Source organism: Eupeodes corollae, chromosome 1 (assembly GCF_945859685.1).
Source record: "Eupeodes corollae chromosome 1, idEupCoro1.1, whole genome shotgun sequence".
Taxonomy (NCBI): Eukaryota; Metazoa; Arthropoda; class Insecta; order Diptera; family Syrphidae; genus Eupeodes; species Eupeodes corollae.
This window is the reverse complement of record NC_079147.1, coordinates 267258366-267281979: the sequence shown is the minus strand read 5'-3', so window position 1 is coordinate 267281979 and position 23614 is coordinate 267258366. Positions and strand designations below refer to the sequence as shown.

The following is a 23614-nucleotide window of genomic DNA, read 5'->3' as shown; positions in this document are numbered from 1 at the left end:
AATGCTGTTATGTTTATCTTTATTAATGACGAAGTTTGTTTTCAATCTTCCGTTCATTCCGTTAAAGCATTTTCAGTTTCTTATTTACTTTGCAAAAAATCGTTATTAGTTGTTAAGCTTCCCCATCCTACATAAACGTCATTTTAACAGAAAAATTCATAGCTGCACAAAAGTAATTTTTTGTTCGTATTTATTTAAAAAAATATCAACATTGAAAATGATTATTTTTAAATTTTAGCATAATTAATGTATTTAGCTCGTAAAATCGGAGCTACTCTGAAACGTATTTTTCAAAACCATGAAAGCATAACCATCAAAATTGTTCAAAACTTCTTACTAAGACAAATATAGTGTGGTATCTCAATTTGTTTTTCGATTACCTATAAGATGACTTTTGAGTCATATGAAGTTATATGAAGTTTTGAAAACCGTGAATGGGCAGGTTCAGATAACATATGGAACTTCATTTGCAGTCAACTGCATTCTTTGAACGCAAATTCTAACCAAGGCAACTACTTTCTTTTTCAAGTGTCATAATGCTCATATGCCATGCTTTGATTGTTCTAAAATACGTACTAAAGAACAGCTGATCCAAAACAGCTTATATGTCAAAAAAGGAATTCAAACGTATCCTAGATTTTCTGACAGAACAGTTATTTCAGTTTATTCCAAATTATTGTGTTTTTTGGTATTGATTAAGTATATTTTTAAAATTATCCATTAAAAACTTTATTTTACAATATTTTAAGACCTCGAAATCTATAAGCTTGTCTGCTATTTAATAAAACCTGAAAGTGGTTTTACCTATTTTATTTTAGAAATATACCCATACTTAAAAATAATAACGGGTGTTTTTGTGAAAGTATAGACTTTTAAGTTGGCAAACCTATTGTAATTGATTTATTTTTAGTTTGGTTTGGCATTTCAACGTAATTTGACGGACTCCTGAACAATGCAGGAGATGTGGTTTCAACGGGATAGCATACAACTTCTTACAGGTTGTCCCACCATTGAATTATTGAAGAAAATGTTTGGCAACCGTGAATTGATCTCCAGGATCGAGCAATTTAACACCGCTGGACTACTTCTGTAAGGACCTATGAAGTCAATAGCCGATAAGCCCAAAACGATGACCACTTGGAGTTATAGCAAATTTAAGCTCCAGATAAGACTACACTCTTACATTTCTCTCTTTAATTTTTAAACTGAACATACAAGACCGATTCACAGCTCTGTCAGAGTGACAGTTTGATTATTTTTATATTTTTCATAAAATGGACCAAACGAGCCACCTCAGTTTCTCCACACACGATTGATTTAGGATTGGCTTAGGTCCATTTAGATCTTTGGCTCCGTCGTGTATGGCTAGCCTAAAAGTTATATCAAATAACACTGGATATATGGTAAGCCCTTGGTTATATCTCAATATCTGAAGTGATAGATCGATTTGAAGTCAAAAACCTTAGGAAAAGTAGAATTTGTTTGCCATTGTTACATGATCTTTTTGAAAAATTGTTGTTATCGTTAAAGTTTCCAATAGGCTTTCGTTTCCGTTTACTCGTTCAACGTGGAAAGGTTGCCTTATTTCATAGAAACCACACGTATGACTTCCATTACGTTGCATTACCAAACCGTTACGTTACGTTGTTGCTGTCACCACCAACCACCTGTTTTGTTTACAGAAAATACAACAAAAGATGATGATGAACAGCTGGCCACTGACTGCCAAAAAACATTTCTAAAAATTGTAGTTTTTTATTTTGTTTATGTGATACTCATAAAATAAACTAAACCTACCATGCGGAAGTATGTTTTGTCTTTGCCACCTATTAATAAATAATTTAATGCCTCGCAAAATTGTTTTCATTTCTGGCAAATTACCAATTGTTTAATAGCAACAAGCTATAATAATAAAATTCTGCTAAACCATAGTCGAGAGTATAGGTACATATGTAGATCTTCTTTAACAACCGTGGAAAATTTATTATTATTACTTTTCGATCAATAGAAAATTCTTAATTGTATATTAAAGGAAAATGTACGAAGTATCATCGGAAATTTATAGTGAAACAGATTTACAACAAACTAAATGTGAAGATGGAAGTAAGGCTTTTTATAAAAAAAAAATACAATATTATATAACTATAATAAAAGAATACCTACAAGGTACCCTAAAAGTACAAGGTTTTATCATAATCTTATTTTTTTAGGGCTTATATCAAAGTTTCAATTTGAATATCCAAACGATGATGAAATATCTTCAACCAAAGACAAGGATGGTGACTTCGAAGTTAAAAGAAAAAGAATTGGAGTTATTGAAATTGGTAAGCGGATACTTTATGACTTTATTTACTTTACTTTATACTTCTTTTTGTTTTTAACTTACATTGTCCCTTTTGAAGAACTTTATAGTTAGTTGAAAAAAATTGATTGTATAAAATAACATTGGCCTTGGGCATTCTGTATCAGTCTAAAAAACTTTATACGTATACCCATTACAAAATTAATCTATGAAATTTTCAAAAGTAGATTAAAGACAAGTGACAATTATTCGTTTAAAAGGAATAAGATGCAGATTTAAGATCATATTTATAATTTAAGTAATTATTCCCGGTGCCGCAACAGCATCAGCTAGCGCAATAAAATGTTCATAATTTTAAATTCATACTTTCCAATTGCAACATCCGCTTCCGGAAACTACTGAAAGCCAGGTCAATTAGAACGTCTGTAATGTCTTGCCCAGAATCAAATCTTGGTTATGTTTAAATTGCAGATTGCTAAGGCCTTAAGCCACCCTAAAGGTTGAAATACTTTTTCAGAAATAGTACTGAAGAAATCAGGATATATTTCCAAATACCGGCTGTGCAGCAGAAACCACGACCGAACTAATAGCTCTTGTAATTTGTTAATCATAATGATTTTTATTTGGTTATATACAGATATGGACATTAAAATAGACACAGATTCAATTGCTGAGATTAAAACCAAATTAAAACAACAGCATGCATTAGACGGAGTTTTAACCGTCATACAAATTAGACTTATGCAAAATAACATGGGTTTCATTTTTTGCTTGTTGATGGTTTGGAAATAAACCGTTTCTTAGGTAAGACTGTGTTTTTGGTGGACATAAAAATAGAAACACATTGGAACACAGACATTAATTTTTAACTAGTATCAAAAATATCAGTTTGTAATATTTTTTTTACTTTTATAAAACAATAACTTCACTTTAGGAAGTAATTTTAAATTATTTTAATAATATTAAAACTAATTCTAAGTAAAACATGGGCCGCGGTAAGCATTGTTCTCTAGAAGGAAAATCTTTGGGGAAATTGCCAGAATAATGAGCAGGTCTCTCAAGTTGATTCCAAAAGCATTTTAACCGATGTGAGCCAAAAAACAAATGGGAAAACCAAGCAAAACAACCCCAAGAGAAGACTGAAAGATCATTTGCGCCTAAAAAAAAAATCCATACAAGTCTTTTGTAAGTTTGTAAAACAAACTACAGCTACATAAGCTAACTTACTTAAGGACCGCAAAAATGGTGCCCTTTCTAAGGAAAAAAAAAACATAAAAACGCGGTTTAAATTCGCCCATGATCATTTTGATTGCAGTGGGCAAAAAGGATACAAATGTTGAGGATTGTTTTGTGGATGGACGAATCAAAGATGGCAGACAAAACGTTAAAAGGCTTCCTTTGAAAGAAATAAATCCCAAATACATCCAGAAAACGGGCAAAAATGGTGGAGGCAGTATCATACTTTGGGGTTATTTTCTTGGTATGGCGTTGGACCAATACATTTGTTTGAGGGATATGAAGGAAATATCATGAAGGATACGATGCTGCATAATGCGGACGAGAACATGCCTCTCAAATGTGTTCTAGAGCAGAACAACGACCCTAAGCACACATCCAAATCTGCTCAAAAGTATTTTAAAGACCAACAAGTCTGCGTTTTATCCCAATCGCCTGACTTAAATCCCCTAAAAAATGTTGAGGGAGATTTAAAATGCGCGGTTGAGAAACATTTAACAAAAAATAAAGCCGAACTGTGAAGGATGGTTCAACAGGAGTGGTACAATATTTCAATTCACAGATGCTGCCGATTATTTGATTCAATGTCCAACAGTTATCACACTGTAACTAAAGCTAAGGGCCAGGCTATCAGATATTTTTTTTTCAAATCCAGAATACCTTTGCATTTAATTTAATTTTTTTTAATGCGTGTATCTATTTTAATGTCCACGAAATTTCTTCATTTTTTTACATTTATAAATTTAAAATATTTTAAGTTATAATTTTAGTCAGTACCCTCAACTTTTAATACTCGTTTCAAGATTCACATACTTGTCCTTCGGATGTGGAACTTAAACGGCAGCGTATTATAAGCTCATTAAATTCTGATCTTGACAGCAATGTGGAGTTAGAAACCGTGTAGAATTTAATGCTTCGTAAACTCAATGCTGTCTCCTGTCGTTAAAGCGTAACATACCCCCGATGAGTGGCACTTGCATCCAGGAAACTAATCAACTGTCAGTACTCGGTATGTGTAACACAGATCACCTTTTATGGAATGATCATATATTTAATATTGCCAAAAATACTGCTAGGTACTTAGGATTTCTCCGACGGTGCAAGAAATTTTGCACCCCTTCTGATCTGGCTGTAATTTACAAAGCCTTTATCCGTCCAAAGCTTGAATATAATTCGCATATCTGGGCAGGTGCCTCTAAAACAAGTTTAAATCTCTTGGATAGAATACAAAAAAATGCTTTTAAAATGATAGGCGTTAGAACTATAATCGAAACATTTACATCGCTAGAACACCGACGCAATGTTTCATGCCTTTCGTTGTCTTATCGACATTTTTACAAGAAATGCTCTGTCGAACTAACCAGTTGCATTCCACCCTTTAAACGATTCAGCCGTAATACTCGCACTTCCAGGAATGCTCATCAGTTTACACTTGAGCTCGATTTCGGGCGTACCGTCAAGCATAGAGGTTCTTTCTTAAATCGCACATCGAGAATGTGGAATGCTTTGGCAAACTCTGTTTTTCTCTCTTATTTTGTTGTTCAGAACTGTAAGACCAATGTGCATCGGTATCTCCTCTTAAATCCTTCCCTATTTTCCTAATGCTCTCACTTTGTTTAAATATAAACATATAAAGGGTACTAATAGCCCCTTGAGTGCCTGTTAATTATAAAAAAAAGTAATAATAATTTTTAAAACTCTGGTGTTTCTATTTTAATGTCCATATCTGTATAATAACTGCTATGGCAATCGGTTAAAAATTCTGTTAATCCGGCCAACTTATAGAAATATAGTACGATTTTGAAATTTTGAGTAGTAGGCATGTATGAATATTTCTTATGTTTTATTCTTATGTTTAATTTTATATAAAATACAAACTTTTAATACATGAGATGTTTCTTATTTGAACCTTTTTAAATTGTTTTGGATTTCGCTTTGTTTGGAATTTTCGATTCTCTATTTATAAGAAAAAATATTCACGCAGGGTTATTTAAATATTACTTCCACCCACAGAGCACTCTGGTTCCACAGTATTGAAATTAGTTGGACTGCAAGTTTGGCGAGGCGCTTTGCTTTTGGCTGATTTCTTATTATATAATCGACATAATTTTGCCGACAAAAATATCCTCGAAGTCGGTGCTGGTGTTGGACTGACCAGTATAGCAGCTGCGATATTTTGTAAAAATGTTATTTGTACAGACGTAGACATTGGCGGAATTTTACAACTAATTCGTAAAAATATTGATCGTAATCGTAAGTTGCTCTCAAACGATATTAAGGTAATGGAATATGACTTCAAAACAGTGGAATATGCACCACAACTGGCTAATGCCATAGAAATGAGCGATATAATTCTAGCTGCTGATGGTTTGTAAATTTTACGAAAAATAATTGTCTTTATATTTAATAAACTCTAATTGCAGTTATTTATGACGATGATTTGACTGAATGTTTTGTCCGTGTTATCGATCGCATTTTCTCAACAACAGACTCAAAACGAACAAAATCAATTTATGTTACTTTGGAGAAACGTTTTGTTTTCACACTAGATGATCTAGAAACATGTGCACCGTGCTATGAATATTTCCTTAAAATCGCTCAACCCAAACCATGGCGAATCGAGTACATTCCAACTGATTTTCCACAATATTTTAAATATGAAAGAAGTAAACATCTTATACTTTTTAAAATAACAACAAAGTAAAAAAACACTTGTGATCTTGATTTATATTTATTTTTGCATATAGAATTATACAAAACACGATATCAAAAACAAATATTTGTTTTCTTATTTATATTTTATGTTCGTTTTTAATAATATTTTTGTGGTTAAATATTTATGTATATTTTTGTTTGTTTTATTTAAAGATTACATATAAAGCGATATAACATATTACAATTATTTTATTTGAATATAAAATTCAGTCCAAGTGCAAGAGTGGGGGGCGATAAATTCTTCTAAAGTCCCGCCCCTTAGTTTCAGCAAACAATTGATTCGTTATTTCTATTATACTCGTGTTTAAGTTTTATCGCTTAAATTAATTTGACTAACATGAACTATTTTATTTTTGTCTAATATTTTATAATCGGTTATCGTTAAAAAAAGTTAGAAAGGACTATGATTAAGTGGTTTATCGTTTTTCTTTTGTTTGGCATTCTTATTTACGTTTCAAATGAAACCTTTGAGGTTGCTATTCTCAGAGTTTGAATTCACATAGATACCATGTTTTACATGGTTTTTATTAAAATACATACATATATATTAGATGGGATAATTAAGTTGACATTAATTTAGTTTATTAGGCATATGTTTTGATTATAAATCTTAAAGTTGGAAATATTTTTGTATATTGTATGTTCTGTAAAAAATTATTTAAACATTTTCTTTCTTAATTATTTTTTTTCGTAATCGTTCCAACTTTCTTCTTATAATTACATATAAAAATCAGAATTTGAATGATTATGGTAATTAAATGTTAACGACATGAACTGTTGGCTGTTTTACACCAAACGACGTCGACTTATACACTATCTTTTAATTTATTATTTTAAAAACCATGTTGTCATGTTTTGAATGAATTGATTATAATAGGCATTTTTTTATTCTGAAATAAGTTTTGAATAAACCTGAGATCATTTATTAGAAAAATTCAAATTGCAACAGTTACAAAATTTTACCTGAGAGTTTTACTCTTCTAAACTTTCACGTTAAAAGCCTTAAAATCTTTATAATTATTAAGTTAAAAGAAATATTTGTATAGATTTGCATTTGAAGATTGAAACGAATTGTCTTAGACAAATTTAATGAAACTTTACTTTAATCGGGTTCAATGTTCACCTTTCATACTTTACTTTTTAGATGAACTCGAATTTGATTCTGTAGTTCTTGAATCGACAGTTAACGAGTTTAGAAAGTTCTTAGAAATAAGGTTTGTATTTTATATTTTACGTTTTATTAAATAATTCTAGTCTAGTCCAGTTTTTCGTTACTTTTTGATCAGATTACTTAAAAATCGTGATATCTTGAAAACTTTGAATTTGGAACTACCAAGTTCTAAAGGAATATTGAAAGAAATACCTACATTAAATATCAGAGAAACCTTGGTAAGAGTTATGTTTAGAAATTTATATTTAAATGAGATGCTTAGTTTACTTCTTTGTTCTAAGAAAATGTTCTTTCTATGAAAAATTTCTAAAATTTTGAATGTAGTAAATAAAAGTTAAGGAGAAATGATTTTCTTTACAAGAAAATACAAACAAATCTTTTTTCTTAATTTCTTTTCTGAACTATCATGCTTTTGAGTAATTGTTATGTTTTACACCAAATACATAAATCTTTACATGGAAACAAATGGTCTTAGAAATAAAGATCCAAAGGATGTTTGTTGAAAAAAAAATAACACTAATTTTAACATTGTGGTACTCAAACAAAATAACAATAAACCAGTTTGAAGTCTTAAGAATTTTCAAAAAGAATCGTCCAATGCCTGTTCTCTTTGTAAGCTGATATTCGTGTGCAGTTCTGTTTAAAAAAAAAGTGTTTATTAAACTTATTTGAAGACATGCTTAGATTTCCCGTTGAAGTTTTTGGATGTATTCAAATATTTTTAAAATCTTCACTTAAATACCTTTCTCTTTATATCTTTTTTCTAAACATACCTTAAACCTCATAAGTTTTGAAATATTTGCACCCATTTAAAAATTAATTTGAAATGTTGTTTTTTTTTATATTATTTACTCTTAACTAACTTAGTTATTCCAAAATATCGTATATTAGGAAAATAAAATCTACAAGCTTACGGGAAACGAAATTCTTACTCTTTCTCAATCTTTCAAGTTTTATTGAAAACAAATATAATATTTGCACCGTTCTACAACAAGTTGACACCGAGAGTTTGTGCTATGTTGTCTAGGTAATATTTCGTCAATTGGAAGCTTTCGCAAATGTCGAAAATCTCAAGTTATTTATTAAAAAAATTGCGAATTATTCCAGATTTAAAATAAAATTGTTTTTGATTTGGTTATATGCGTTCCATAATTTTAAAAATATCAATGATATGATAAAAAGAAGAATTTCACTGATCGACAGGGTTTTCTCACTGGCAATAAAAATGCACTTTTCCAAAGGGTTTTAATGGCGTTAATTCCAACCCGACTTCAAAATTAATGAATGACTTCAGGTTTTTGAGATATTATTTTATAGATTCAAAATAACACGCAAAATAAGGCTTTATTGAGGCTATCTTAATTTATGAAGCAGCTTTTTTTTCAATAAAAACCGTGATGGTTTTTCGAACCTATAAAAACTTTTCTCCAACATTTAGTTAAAATATTTTTATTATTTTATTTTGTTTTCGAAAACGGTTCATTAGTTGTTAGATTCCACTTATCTTACAAAAATGAGAGAAACGCTGGACCATTTACGCTAAAACTGCTTCCAACAGAAAGAGGCAAAACGGTTTGAAAGTACATACGGGTGATTATACAAAAGTTGGGTAACTCGTTGTCATTAAACAATATATACAAAGTCTTATCATATTTTGTTGAGATTACAATTCATTTTAAAACAATGGAACGTCCTTTATTTGGTCACTCAATTGCATTTATTCATTTTGAATACAAGTTATTAAAAAAACACAAATAGTTCTTAAAGCGTTAGTCCTTTGGCATATCACAACCCTGAAAACTAACAATTAAGTAGCTGTCTAGTAAAAATTATAATTGAATTGAGAAAACTTATCAATTTACTACAATCTGTGATGTATATAGTTTAATATATACTACACCTTTTATAATGCAGTGTTCTCCACTTTATTTAAAAGAATAAGAAATTTTGTGTTCAGTTTCATTCGTCAGTCCGTTGTGTGTTATTTAAATTTAAAATTCGTGTGAAACATCGCCGACTCAATGTCAAATCTAACTTTAAATTTTAATGTTGGTAATAAAATTAGTTGCGGGTCGCACAATTTGACGGCCACCATCACTGCACCAGAGTTTGGGTTATGTTTGTTGTCTATACCCGTGCTAAGCCAGTCAACATGTCAGTCCTATGGCTAGCCGTTATTTTTAGTTTTGATTATAATCTCAAATTTCGACTTTTTCGTCAGTCCTGTGTCAGGTATATAGTTATTGTTCTTCATTTAATGATCATTGGTACTTTTAAAATTAATATTTTTCGATTTTGTTCATATTGTTTGTTGATTACTTAGAAATATTAGGTAAAACTATGTGAAAGTTGTAAAAGATGGTTGAATAACGTTACGTTAAATGTGAAAAGTCTAGTATTTTCTTTCAGTATTACATATTAATAATTATTTTTAATTGTTACTAAGTGATTTTAAATTACATTATTAAATCCTAAGAGATTTTTACTAATTTGTATAAAATTTCAATATAATACTTTCAAAACTGTGAATACTCGTCAGTCCCCTGGCATGTACTCAAAAAAGTGACTGTCCCGATTGGGAGCAATATATTTATAAGATTAGCTATCATATACACCCGAATTTGTAGAAGTTGGATTTAATAATTATCGTAAACAAAATATCCTCAAAAGTTACCTAACTTTTGTATAATCACCCATATGTAAGTTTTGTTCGTTTAACGAATCTGCTGTCTAAACAATTCTATTATATCACGTTTTGAAATATAAAAAAAATCTAAAAATAACCTGAAAAATTGTTATATTTAAAACTTGAGCAAATAGTTAAAATAAAATGTTGGATTCGAAATCAGCACTAAAAATTAACGTATTCAAGTTTTGCTTAAAACTTCATATAGAGCCAAATAAAAGACTCATAGCTAATGAGACTTTTCTAAAAATAAATAAAACTGTATTTGGAAAACAGAGATTTGTACTTTGCAAATTCATCATACAAAATGATTCTAAGAGATATTTTGAGCGGTGTGAATTAAAACGAGTAGGACAAGTAAATGGTCGCATTCACAAAGCTAGTGGCTACGTATTCAAGGGATTCTGATTGGCTAAATCTAACTACAAAAGTAGTTGAATTTCCCCTCCGACGTAGTGTAAAAAATTCGGCTACAAAGTTAGTGGTGATTTTGACGTTTCAGAATCAGCTGCTTGGTAAAGCCACATGAATTCAAAATAAAATAAATCGTTCAGTAATTAAATACAAATATAAATCATTCAAATTGTGTCCTTAATTTTATTTTATTAAATTTAAAAACGCAAAAGATAAGTTAAAGTTATCAAATCAAAAATGTTTCTTCTTATTTTAAATATTTGCATTTGTCAATAATATGACAGTTTCATGTTGACTAGCTTTGCAGTTTAGTTTTGCATTCACAAAGCTGGTTCAATTTTGACTACGTATCCACTAGCTTAGTGAATGCGACCAATACTTGAACATTTCTAAATAACAAGTAAACGCCAAAATTAAAGTGAATAAAACAAGTATTTATTTTTACTCGCGAGTAAATACTTGAGAGGCTAGTAAAACCCGGACAATGCCAATTTTGGTATGAATAAACGCAAGAAAATACTTCTGTAGCAAGTAAATATTCGTCTATTTGCAAGTCAACCCGACCCCAGACTTGCAGTCGTACTTGTACACAAAAGATGGCTGCATTTATGAACCTGCGTGGTGTGAAACGTTATAGAGACCGGCGTAATATAAGTCCCGATCTATCTAAGGGACTATTACGGTTTGAGAGCGAAAACGTAGATTGTCTCACTTCACACTTTCTTGATGAAAGCACTGATACAAGGGGTGAAGGATTAACTGCACGCAGTTGCGTTGACATCACGTTTTTCGAAAACTGGTCGGCTAAACATCCCCATGCCTTCTCTTTAGCAGATATTTTTTTATTTATTTATTTATACAGACTAACATAGTAATCTTAAATTGCTAAGTTAGTACAAAATTTACAGAGCACAAGCTGCATAGGCGTTCGGCTCGCTGATAAAGATTTATAGTTTAAAGTTAAGTTTTAAAATTAATTTTTGAATAGTTTCTAGGTTTTGTACACTAATATTTTTAAGTAGTTCGTAAATGTTAATATTTTTGTTAGATAAAAGTTGGTTTATGTGGGCTAGTAGGTGTGGCATGTCCATTGTTATTGTGCAAGTAGAGCAGATCGGTGGGTTTACTTTTTTTAGAAGATGTTGGTGAGTTAAAGATGTGTGGCCTAAACGAAGACGAACGAAATTTGTGATAGTTTCCTTGGGTACAGTAGCTGGGAATATGGGTTTGGTTTTGCTAATATTGATTTTAGAGTAGTGGTGGGTATATGTCGACCATCTTTGCCTCTGGATTGTCTCGATTTTATTTCTGATGGTTCTTATAAGATCCGACTCATCGAATGCATTAAATAAGAAGGAGGGGGATTTGTTGGCTGAATTCGCAGCTTTGTCAGCGTATTCGTTACCCATAATGCCGATGTGGGCAGGCCCCACATAATTTTTGCTTTGTTTGCTGTCTTGATAACAATATCCCTAAGAATTGTGATTGATGGGGAGCTGTTATTAAAGTTCATGATAGCATGGATGACCGAGAGGCTGTCTGTACATACGACCCAGTGTCCTTTGGTGTTGCTTGCATATTTTAAAGCTTCGTAGACAGCTAGAGCTTCTGCGGTAAAAACTGATGAGTATTCAGGAAGGAGACCTATCCTGAGTAGTTTGCCATTTTGTGATGTTACAGCAAAGCCTGTGTGGTGCTCTGTTTTAGAACCGTCAGAGAATATGAATTTCCAATTCCTGCTTATGAGTTCATTTTCTATGGTGTCGAATACTTTTCGGTAAACGATTTTTGGTGTATAGTCTTTAGAGTAATTGGCCAATGACAACTCAAAAGATTCTGGTCTGCACATCCAGGGAGGGTATGATGATGTTCGAATAATTGAGGTTTTAGTGGGCAAGTTAAAGGTTGATATGTGGTTCCATATACATGAAATTGCTGATGGGATTCTTTTTTGGCGTGTGGATCGAAGGGCTGAATTAGCATCTTTGTTTATAACGGATCTGGAGGGAAACAAGAGTTTTGTAGCTGATTTTAAAATCGTTTCCTCATATCTCTCCTTAAGTGAAGGCAACCCGGATTCAGCTAATATGTTTTTTATTGGTGTGGTTTGGAATGCGTTGATTGATCGTCTTGCAGCTTGATGGTATGTAGGTTTTATTATGTTGAGTGTTGATTTAGGACAGCTTCCGTAAATATTGAGCCCATAGTCTATTTTATTTAATATTAACATTTTTGTAAGGTAACAAAGTGTATTTATGTGAATTTTACATTTTTTTTAGGATAGATATTTGATAATGTTAAGCCTTGCAGCAAGTGTTTTTTTTAGTTTTATACAGTGATCGGTCCATTTAAATTTATTGTTAAAAGTTAATCCCAATATACTTAAATTATTAACAGCTTGTAATTCTACTTCGTTAATACTTAATTTTAAGTTAGGGCAAGATTTTTTCCTACATATATGAAATGTTTTACACTTCTGTAATGCAATGTTGGCATCGGAATAAGTGGACCAATCTGCAATATCTTTTAATACTTGCGTAAAAACCGTTTTAGTTGTATCTAAATCATTGTTTTTACAAAGTATGTATACGTCATCGGCATAACAACAATGATCAAGAATTTTATATTTAGATATAATGTTGCTGATTTCATCAAATGCAATAGAAAAGAGCATTACTGAAAGTGGTGATCCCTGTGGGATGCCATTGTGTAGAGGAAAGTTTGAAGAGTATGTATTATTTACCCTCACACAAAATTTTCTATTAGAAAGGAAAGATTTTATGTACCCAAACATTTTGGGACCTATTTGCCATTCTCTCAGCTTTTTTAGAACAAGATGAACTCCTATTCTATCAAAGGCTTTCTGGAAGTCGAGTGAGAGTATTGAAACGTGGTTTTTGGCTGAGATAGCGTTTGAAATATAGTTGTCAATATGAAGCAAAGCATCTTGACATCCCCTTTTTGGTTTGAATGCTACTTGGTTTAAGGCAATGAGTTTTTTGGATTCTGTATACCAGAGGAGACGCTTAGCTATCATCTTTTCGAGAATCTTTGAGATGCATGGTAACAGTGAGATAGGTCTATACCCATCGACTTTATTAATCTCTTTGTTGGGTTTGGGAATTGGAATGACTATGGCGGCTTTCCAGTATTGAGGAATCACACTCGTGTCAAAAACGTTGTTATAGAGTTCGATAAGAACCATTTTTGCCTCCGTCGGTAGATTTTTGAACATGGGATATGAAAGCCTATCTCTTCCTGGTGTCTTTCCTTTAAGTTTGCTAAGACACGACTCTAGTTCCGATAAAGATATTGGTTGCTCAAGGTGAATACTCACAGAATTTGTTGGAAGCATTGTTGTGTTGCGGAGACTTTCAACTTTTTGTAGCCTAAAGTTGTTGTGGAAATTAGCAGATAAAACTTTAGGCAACATGGATTTATTTAGCACAACACTAAAGTCTTTCAATAACGCTACAAAAATAGCTCCATTGTCAACAACCGGAAGTCACACAAATTTCATCAAAAGCTGCAAAAGGACCAACACAAATGGGATCGACAACTGATTTGTGTTGTGAGTAATGATGGGGAGTCAAGGTTAGTTTAGGCGAAAACAGAAAAAGTCACAACAGGAAATGATTAGTCTGTGTGGGGCCACAAGTATTGACTTGCCTTTTTGTGAATTCATTTGTCTCCCGAGTAAATACTTGCTAGTATACCCTCGGGTTCACGAGTACACGGTCACAAGTAAGCTTGACGCTTTACTCGTTACACTTCACTTGTAAGTAAATACTCGTCGTACTCGTTTTTATTTACACCGCTCTTTGAGTTTTACTTAGCCTTAATAACAACGTTTTCGATTGTTTTTGGCATTTTTAAACACGCATAGTTTAAAAACCTGATGTGATAAAAAAATTTAAAGACGAGATTCGAATTAAGGACATCTACAGAAAAAAAGTTGGTAAGTGTTTTTTTTTCTTTTTAAATAAACCAACTTTTGTTGAGCACATACATTATTTTACTTGTTATAATATTTTGCTTTGTAATTTTATCTTCCATACTTTACGATTACTTTGGGTTAGCTTGTTAATTCAGAAAATTTTACAAATTTTAAAACACAGTCCAAAAAAATATATTTTTAGAATAATAAGACATGTATACTTGTAAATGGTTGCAAACATTAGATCACTTTTGGTCGTCGATCTAGATGTGTACGAAACTAAAGCAAGAAATGTATTATATTACTTTTTTTGAAAATTCAGCGTAAATTTATTTTAAAAGCATGTCAAAGCTTTACTTAAAATTCAGAGTTTTTCTTAGATCAAATTAAAGTTTAATTTTAATGAACTAAATTGTTTTGCAAGGTATTTTTGTATCATCGTTGTTCACAGTATATAAGAGCTTCTCAGTGTGCGACGGGAACGTTAATTTTGTTTTCATTTGCTTGTCTATGCTAAAGAGCTTCCAAATCATATTTAAAATAGCTTAATTCTACAAAAAACAAACGAATTCACTAAAATGTTCAAATTGTGGTACAGAACAAAAATCCTAAAGTGACTTAACTTCATCAAAATCAGAGCTTTTTTGTACAAGCATTTGATTCATATTATATTTGATATTAGCGTACATAAAGAAGGAGAACTATATAAAACAGATGAGATCAAAGTTATTATTTTGAATACATGTAAAAAATTGATTTAAGGATCAAATTTCTCAAAATTATATTTTTTGTTTAAATTAGTTTCCAAGCAAAAAATAGTTTAATTAACTGCTAGTAAAAAGAAGCTATGAATTTTCATGTGCGTTTTTTCGACTCCTGTGTCCCTGTAGCTAGTAATATGTAACTTTCCTTATTTTGCAATAAACTGTTTATAGAAAAGGAATTCGAGTGAAGTTCATAAAAAAAAACTTTACAATATTAAAAAAAAAGGATTTAATCAAAGTATCTTTCCCCAAAAATTGGCTCCGATATTTTAACCTGCAAATTCATTAGACTAATCGTATATTTCCATTACTTAAACGTAGGTGTAGCTAAAAGTTCTTCTTACTTTAAGGTTTGGACATCAATATTTAGAGCTTGAACTCAGCAGAAATAAAAGGATACATTTTTTAGTTCATGAATAATTAAATGTATCAAGGGAACATACATGTTTAAAAACATAATGCCTATCAATGAAATCAATTATTAATAAAATGGATAATTTTATGTTTTTGACTCTTACAAAATTTTATTACAAATTAATTTTTATAAGATAACGATTTTGTTTTTAGGCTTTTGAAAAATAATCTACAATAATTCAGAAATATTTGTTTATAAATTAATGCTATTGCACAAAAAGTCAACATTCTAAAATTTTATTAGTGTTTTTTCCCATATTATCTTAAATTGTCTTAAGGAAAAAAATAAAATAAATTACAAAATATTTTAAACAACTTTGTCGTCATAGTTTCTTTTTTTTTGTTGTTGGAAAATTACAACACAAAAAGCCCTAACAATAATAAATATTATATAATTATATAAAATAGTTTGATGCGCGTATTACAAGAAAATGTGTATAACAAAAAATATAAAAAATAAACAAAATAATTGCATAAATATTGAATAAATAATAAAATAGTTAAATATACATTTACATTTATAAGATAGTTAAGTTTCATTTTATAAATAAAACACAAGATTTATAAAAATAAAGAATTATTACGTTAAAACTAACGTAATTAGTCGTAAATGAAGTGTAAGTAAAATTCACTTCATTGTGTTTATGGATTTGTGTCATCACGTTCCTTGTCGCGCGGTGGAAATTTAATACTAGGCAAACGATCTTCATTTCCTTCAGTTGGCCACATTTCATAGGCAGCCTATTGTTTTTTGTTTTGTGTCAATTGATGTTCAGTAAAAAGTTTATGAGAAAATAAGAAGAATTTATACTTACAGGTTCTTCGATAAAGGGTGGTCCCATAGGTGGTAATTGTTGTGTTGGCAACGATTGTTGCTGTTGCAGGCCGAATGGGCGAGGAGCAGGTCGACAAGATAGAAGTTGTATAGCTTCGGCTAAACCATCCTGACTGGAGACTGCATTTTGCCACATTGAATCTTTAACAAATGAATCTACATAGGAAACAAGAATATGCATATAATTCTCTTTTGAGTACTGATCGTGTTTTTTTCTTGGACATACCAGGAGTTGTACTAGGACTTCTTTCTGAGCTGGCTTTAGATGCTGGCACAGCCAGTTTTGAAGTTGGCATTATACGAGTTTGATGCCAAGTGACGGTATTCTTATCAGTCTTAGATGCTTCCCAGGGCATAGACCAACGACGCATTTGACTCTCAGCATCGATTGCCGATTCCCCACTACGAACTTCACCTGCAGCTGCTTCGGACCAACGCCGTTGTCCATTGAGTGGAAATAGTGGAAAGTTGAGTGGCGACTTGGAGCCACGATAGAAGGGCATTTTCATTCCGAGGAGAGTGCCTGGATTCGGTAAGGGACCTCGAACATTATCGAGGAAGCCCTGTATCGGACTGGGCCCTCGGATTTCTTGATGCGGTGATGCTCCACGAGTTTGATCCATGCCAGCTGTATGATAAAATTTTGATTACATCATGTGATCGATTGAAACAATTTTTTTTTAAATTTTACCGTAAACATGTTCCGAAGATGCATGTGTTGAACCAGATCCGAACATTGTGCCACGAATGTCGGTTGCGGTGGGTCCTCGAAATACTTCTGGTTTAGGAGGTATCATCGGCCCGAAATGCGGAGAAGGAGTCTGTGATCTTCCATCAGAAGGAAGGCTATTGAGCAATTGTTAAGATTTTAGAACTTAATGATTTTTTTAAAATCCTTTTTGAAAAGGATACAGCGTTTTATAAAGTGGGATATAGATAGTCTATTTAGTAGTATCAAATTCAACCTTCTGGTAAGTTTTTCTTAGGGCGTGGTCGGGGTTGAGCGTTTGAAAATGTGCATTTTTTCGATTTTGAGGTCGAAATGATAACTACATAAGTGTTACATCAAAAAATCAGAAAAAATCGCCTGATTACAAAAATGTGTGTCCAAGATGTTTTACTTTCAGCCTTCTACTTGCCAGAAGGCTTTTTTTTCAATATAAGAACCCAATAACATCTCATCTCCTGATTAGAATGTGATCTTTAGGGATCATCTTTAATTGTAAGCACAACCAACAAATACCAAATTCTAAGTTTATGAACAAATTAAATGAAGATCTTTTTTATTTAAATGATTTTAGAAAGAATCATTCATCATAAAATTCATCGCATGAAAATTTTAAAGTCATGTCTTCACTTTCATTTTGGTTTCCAGATAAATTTGCTATGGTTTCTGGGACAGCGATTCTGTTAAACCATTTCAGTTTTACAATATTATCCTGCATCTTCTCACTGGGACTCTTACAAAGAATCCCTAAGAATCTACCAGAAGGCACTAAGGATCTTCCTGGCGATCCTTATGTGGCACGATAGAAGAACCTTCTGAAGCCTCTAGGTTACGGAAAATTCTTTCAACTAGTCCAGCCATGCCAAGCTGCTTAAAAAATGCAGACGGTTCCTGGACAGATTCAAGTAATGAATCGCTGAACTTACTATTGGATACTCACTTTCCTGGTTGTTCTCTTACCGAAACTTGCAACAATTATATACGTTCAAGTTCAAATATAACATGTCCACAAGGTCTGATGACAAGGGACAAGCTACAATGGGTTCTCAACAGCTTCAAACCATTTAAATCTGTAGGACCAGATGGAATAATACCAGCATAGTTACAAAAGACTTCTGACATAATTGCACCAATCCTTGAGGCAATTTTACCAGCTGCCTTTACCTGGTCCATGATCCCTCGGCATGGAGAGAAGTTAAAGTTGTTTTATACTCAAAGCAGGTAAATGCTCGCAAGTCAATCCTAAAGATCTACGACCTATAAGTCTATCATCATTCCTTCTTAAGACCTTGGAAAGATTGATTGATATCCATTTAAGGGCAAGTATTGATACAAGACTTTTGTCTTCGTCTCAACATGTCTATTGTAAAGGTAAATCGGTGGAAACAGCGTTACACACTTTAGTACGCACCGTCGAATATTCCCTCCACCATAAAGAGTTCACTATGGTTGCTTTCCTTGACATCAAAGGTGCCTTTAACAACGTGGACACATCTGCAATCACATCTCCACTAACATCTCTAAAAGTACAGAGTTCGCTTCGGGAGTTAATTCATTTAATGATTACTAGCAGAATAATTAACTCAAAACTGGGCAACTCTTCTGGTAGACGATTCGTTAGTAGAGGGACACCGCAAGGTGGTGTTCTATCCCCTCTCCTCTGGAAACTAGTGGTGAATGAAATCCTAACTAGTCTGGATGCGGAGGGCTTCAGAGTGAAAGCCTATGCGGACGACGTTGCTATAGCAGTTTCAGGAAAGCATCTTAAAATCCAAAAAGAACTCTTACAAAATGCCTTGGACAAACTAATACTTTGGGCTGATCGGTGTTGACTGGGTGTCAACCAACACAAAACCAATTTGGTCTTATTTTCGAGGAGATACAAAATTCCATTTGTCAACCCTCCCTATATTAAAGGAATCCAATTAAAATTCTCAGACGAGGCTAAAGACCTGGGTCTTGTCTTAGATAAAAAACTAAATTGGAAACGCTACGTACAGAAAAGAGTTAAAAAAGCTACTGTAGCTCTCTTTTCTTGCAAAAAAGCGATTAGTAATAAATGGGGCTTACAACACACATCGGTAATCAGACCGTTTTAATGTACGGTGTGGCAGTATGGTGGACTGCTTTAGAAAAAGGTATAAACAGGGATAAGCTAAATAAAGTCCAACGTTCAGCTTGCCTATGTATAAGCGGATCGCTTTGCACGACCCCATCTGCGGCACTGGACACTTTACTCTATCTAACAACTCTTGACATATTTAGCAAACAAATAGCTGCAAGCTCTGCAATTCGCCTCAAAGCTTCGTCGCAGTGGACTAACAACAACATTGGCCACTCCGTAATTCTTAGGTATTTAAAATCAATTCCAAAGCACACAGACTACACCATCCCTCAACTGCAATTCGACAGAAACTTCCAGATTTCTATACCTCCCAGATATTTTTGGGAGGATAGGACATTCCTGGAAGATGAGTCAATACATTCCTATACATATGGGTCAAAAACAAAAGAAGGGGTTGGTGGAGGTGTGTACTCTAAACGACTGAAAATAAGTCTCTCATTCCGCCCTCACAATCATTGTAGCTTGTTCCAGGGGGAACTTTTGGCCATAAAGGAAGTCTTGTCCTGGCTTGAAGAAAATGTTATATCAACATCTTATATCCGCTACTTGTAAACTGTTGCTAATGCAAGACGCTGTGAGGAGGGCAGGCACCAGGTGAAACAACATCACCACGTGTCAAGTCACAAAAAACAGATGGCCAACACTGGATTTAAAACTTTTTAGGTGCTTGCTCTCTCTAAGCAGATCGCATATAAGTTCGATAATATGTAGGTGTCATAACAGGACAAGGTCTCATAGGAAAGCACGCCACGATGCTAGGCGTATTCTGAAATGACTTTTGCAGAAGCTGTATGGACGAGGAAGAGGAAGAAACAGAAAATTTAGAATTTTCGTTTTTGAAATTTTGGTTTTCATATCTCTTAGGATCGACTTTACAATCATTTAAAATTTGTCCCGTTTTTTCTTTTAACATCTTCAAATTGAGCATAAACTTTTCGGTGGGCTGGGATGCACATAATAGTATACTAGTGAAGATGTTAAGCAGTCTATCTTTCTGCTTACGCGTTATATCCTAAAAAAAAGTAACTGACATTTTCTATTTGTTTGGTCAATTTCACTAAGTCTTCAGGAAATTATTAAAATGCGCTTGGCAAAAAGAAGGTTACGAGTGAAACGTCTTTAAAACACATATTTGTAATCAAGAGATATATGTATGTATCGATTTAAAGATACAAGACAGCATTGTGTTTTCGAAGCATTCCACACTTTTTTTTAAATTTCCCATAAATGCTGTTAAGAGGGAATTGAGTCTGAAAACGAATATGAAAAGCTTAGACGAGCCCTTGGGAACACTAGCATTTATTTTGTTTTTAGACTTAAATCCTTCCAATACTTTTTGAACGATCCGAAAGTTAATAATCCAATGAAGGATTGATTCATGAGAAACAAAAGGACGCATTTTCTATAAGAGACCAGATTAATTATTTTCTCTGAAAAAATGTTTTTCCCATTTTTAGACATCTATAAAAGCTACACTTTCTGTTTTTATTATAAAAAAAAAAACTATCAAAAAAATCGATTTTTTGAACTCTAAAGCAGGATTGGCCTTAAAAACTACTATTTCCTTTTTTGTAAATCAAAATTATTGTTCGCATTAGTTTTTTTTCAAACCTAACAAAGAAAATACTTAGATCGTAAAACGAAACGACAGTTAATTTTGTAAAATTAATAAATTGGTTCATGTGTCTGAAATGCTAAGTCATCTTATTTCAAGAAGCGATAAGAATGACCATTTTTGCTTGATAACACAAAGTTTCGTTTCCCGCCAACTCTTACATTTATTCTCATAAAATGTGTTACAAACTCAACAAAGGAAATACTTTGAAATTAAACTACCGTTAGCTGTTCGCATTAAAAATTGGAAGGTTTGAATCAATACGTCTAATAAAATGGCCGCCGTAAAATTATTAACTTCGTTGGATTTGGAACGTTATTTTTTTTGTAAATGTCTTAAAAATAAATTTCCTAAGAATGAAAAAGAAAATGCTTACCTTGGTTTTTGATGTATCATAGCACAATCTTGGTCATGTGCAAAGCCCACTGGTGCCTGGCATACGAAACAGCACATGAGGGATGAGAAAGCATCATAGCTGGCCGCGCAAAACTGGTGCTGGATGTTGATCATTGTTTGAGCGTTTTCTAATATAATCTGTTGATTATGGTCACGTGTCCTCTGATGATCTTGTGTCTCTTGTTGTTGGAACGATAGGGGTGTACCCACAGCAGCAGTTTGTATTCCGGATAACGTTACGTCTCCACCACCAGGAACAGCAGTAGTTGGTGCCAAAGGTGTTGAAATGAAATCTTGCAGAACCGCAACGATGTGTGATTTAACGGTGGATGTTGCAACTGCAGTTGCTCGTGCCAAATCGTCCCAAGGGCCAGTAAATTGTGTCGAAGTACTTGTACTTCCAGATGATGATGCAGTTTGAGGTTGTTGGCTAACGTTAGTCTGCTGTTGTTGCTGTTCGATGCTTTGATGACCCCACTGTTCGAGGGCAGTAAGCGTCTGTGCTAAACGGTATCCTGATGCGCATAGATTATTTAAAACCTTTAAATGCAAAAAGAACAATAGACAAAAATTAAATGACAAACAAATTCTAAAAAACAGATAACGGTTCGAAGCTCGCTCAAGCGAAGCAAAGTATTAATTACCTGCAAGTAGTTTAACCACGCTCCCAAACACTCACTAACGGCTGTTTTAGCGGAATTTGAAGCTGTACTTGAGCTAGTCGACGGAGAAATTGAAGAACCGCTACTACAGGACAAAGCGCCTGAACCTAATGAACTACGAGGAGTGATTGTTGGATGAGGTGGATTTTCATCTGGATCGCTCATGATTTTATTTTATTGTTCACTTTATTCACAAAATTCTAAATAACGTTATACACTCGAGAAACTGGACACAACAGATACAATTTTTAATTAAAATACATTTTTTTCTTGTTAAATTTTTGGAACAATAAAATTTTCTTTTGCTTCCAAATAGCTGCCTAGGAAGATGGTATTTTATATTTTGTTTACTACTAGTACAAGTGTCTAAACTGACAATTGTTGATTATCTTTATACAGGGTGGCGAACAATTTAATTGGTATAATAACATTAAGGGGTATACAAATTATGTTCTTCTATAATCTATTGCAAAACTAGTTCTTGTTTGCGATCGTGAAGTTCTTAAGCCTAGTACATACTTGTGAACCATCTCGTGAACCCATACAAATTTCAGTTTTTGGTTCACTCGTGAACTTGCTTGTGAAGCTGAGTGGAGATCAAAGTGGAGAGTTTTCGTTCACGGGCAATTCACGTGCAAAATGTACGGGAACTGTTGGTGAAGCTTTGACATTTGGTTTGTTCATGTTCACAACGTGTACTCACAAGTGTGTACCAGTGAGCAATGTCAAAAGTTCACTTTCTCCACTGGCGAACGTTCACTTCACGAGGAAGTATGTACTAGGCTTTATGAATAACACAATACCGCTTTAAGCCTAGTACATACTTCCTCGTGAAGTGAACGTTCGCCAGTGGAGGAAGTGAACTTTTGACATTGCTCACTGGTACACACTTGTGAGTACACGTTGTGAACAAATGTCAAAGCTTCACCAACAGTTCCCGTACATTTTGCACGTGAATTGCCCGTGAACGAAAACTCTCCACTTTGTTCTCCACTCTGCTTCACGAGCAAGTTCACGGGTGAACCAAAAACAGAAATTTGTATGGGTTCACGAGATGGTTCACAAGTATGTACTAGGCTTTAGTTAGGAAAGGGGTATTAAATAAAAGGCACACTGCTGTCACTTTGATATATTATAATAAAAAGGGTGTAATCTTTTTGGTAGAAATCAAAAGTTATATTTTAAAATAAAAATACATATTAGGCTTTTTTATTTTTAAACTAGCTAGCTCAGAATAAATGTCAAGGATACATGTAAATTCCTTGTGTGAAACAAACAAATAAAGAGGTATATCAAATTCAATTGTTATTTCTTTGCGGATACAAAAGATTAATTATTTATTTTGAAACAAATAGCTTTTTGTTTGTTTTCCGGTTTGGAAGATTTCAGTTAAATGATCAAGTGTGTTTCAAAAATAAATAGAAGTTTTACATTTTAAATTTTAAACAAAAATACATATCAGGAACTGAAATTAGACCATAAGACAAAGCGGCGTATAATTTAAGTAAGTGTTATTTTTGGGTAAGAGAGGGTGTCTGGTTTGGGGGCATAGACTTTTAGATATAAACTATTTGTTAATTCATATTCCCATAGATAATCCCTCTTAAATATGATT

The 23614-nt window shown here is 32.9% G+C and overlaps 2 protein-coding genes across 3 annotated transcripts; one reads left to right on the top strand and one right to left on the bottom strand.

The window, feature by feature from the left end:
• The first annotated feature begins 1705 nt into the window (after positions 1–1705).
• On the top strand, positions 1706–6431 carry LOC129943251 (methyltransferase-like protein 22). 2 transcript variants are annotated; one of them, XM_056052560.1, is made up of 5 exons: positions 1706–1944; positions 2033–2103; positions 2211–2324; positions 5552–5905; positions 5962–6431. In XM_056052560.1, the coding sequence occupies exons 2-5, from the start codon at positions 2037–2039 to the stop codon at positions 6240–6242; spliced, it is 816 nt and encodes a 271-aa protein (XP_055908535.1). In that variant the 5' UTR covers positions 1706–1944; positions 2033–2036; the 3' UTR covers positions 6243–6431. The 2 variants fall into 2 exon arrangements, with proteins under 2 accessions (XP_055908535.1, XP_055908534.1); XM_056052559.1 differs by having other exon boundaries at positions 1707–1944; positions 2009–2103.
• Positions 6432–16131: 9700 nt separating this feature from the next.
• On the bottom strand, positions 16132–22340 carry LOC129943248 (uncharacterized). The gene is made up of 6 exons (XM_056052555.1): positions 21982–22340; positions 21318–21877; positions 17166–17320; positions 16701–17102; positions 16455–16630; positions 16132–16380 (listed from the first exon to the last, which is right to left on the bottom strand). The coding sequence occupies exons 1-6, from the start codon at positions 22162–22164 to the stop codon at positions 16282–16284; spliced, it is 1575 nt and encodes a 524-aa protein (XP_055908530.1). The 5' UTR covers positions 22165–22340; the 3' UTR covers positions 16132–16281.
• Positions 22341–23614: the final 1274 nt, after the last annotated feature.

Bases quoted from the DNA above. Each gene is read 5' to 3' on its own strand.
- LOC129943251 (XM_056052560.1), top strand. From the start codon at position 2,037: ATGTACGAAGTATCATCGGAAATTTATAGTGAAACAGATTTACAACAA. The intron at 2,104-2,210 runs GTAAGGCTTTTT...TTATTTTTTTAG, and splicing joins AACTAAATGTGAAGATGGAA to GGCTTATATCAAAGTTTCAA. The intron at 5,906-5,961 runs GTTTGTAAATTT...CTCTAATTGCAG, and splicing joins TATAATTCTAGCTGCTGATG to TTATTTATGACGATGATTTG.
- LOC129943248 (XM_056052555.1), bottom strand. From the start codon at position 22,164: ATGAGCGATCCAGATGAAAATCCACCTCATCCAACAATCACTCCTCGT. The intron at 17,103-17,165 runs GTAAAATTTAAA...TTTATCATACAG, and splicing joins ATCTTCGGAACATGTTTACG to CTGGCATGGATCAAACTCGT. The intron at 16,631-16,700 runs GTATGTCCAAGA...TTTCCTATGTAG, and splicing joins AAGTCCTAGTACAACTCCTG to ATTCATTTGTTAAAGATTCA.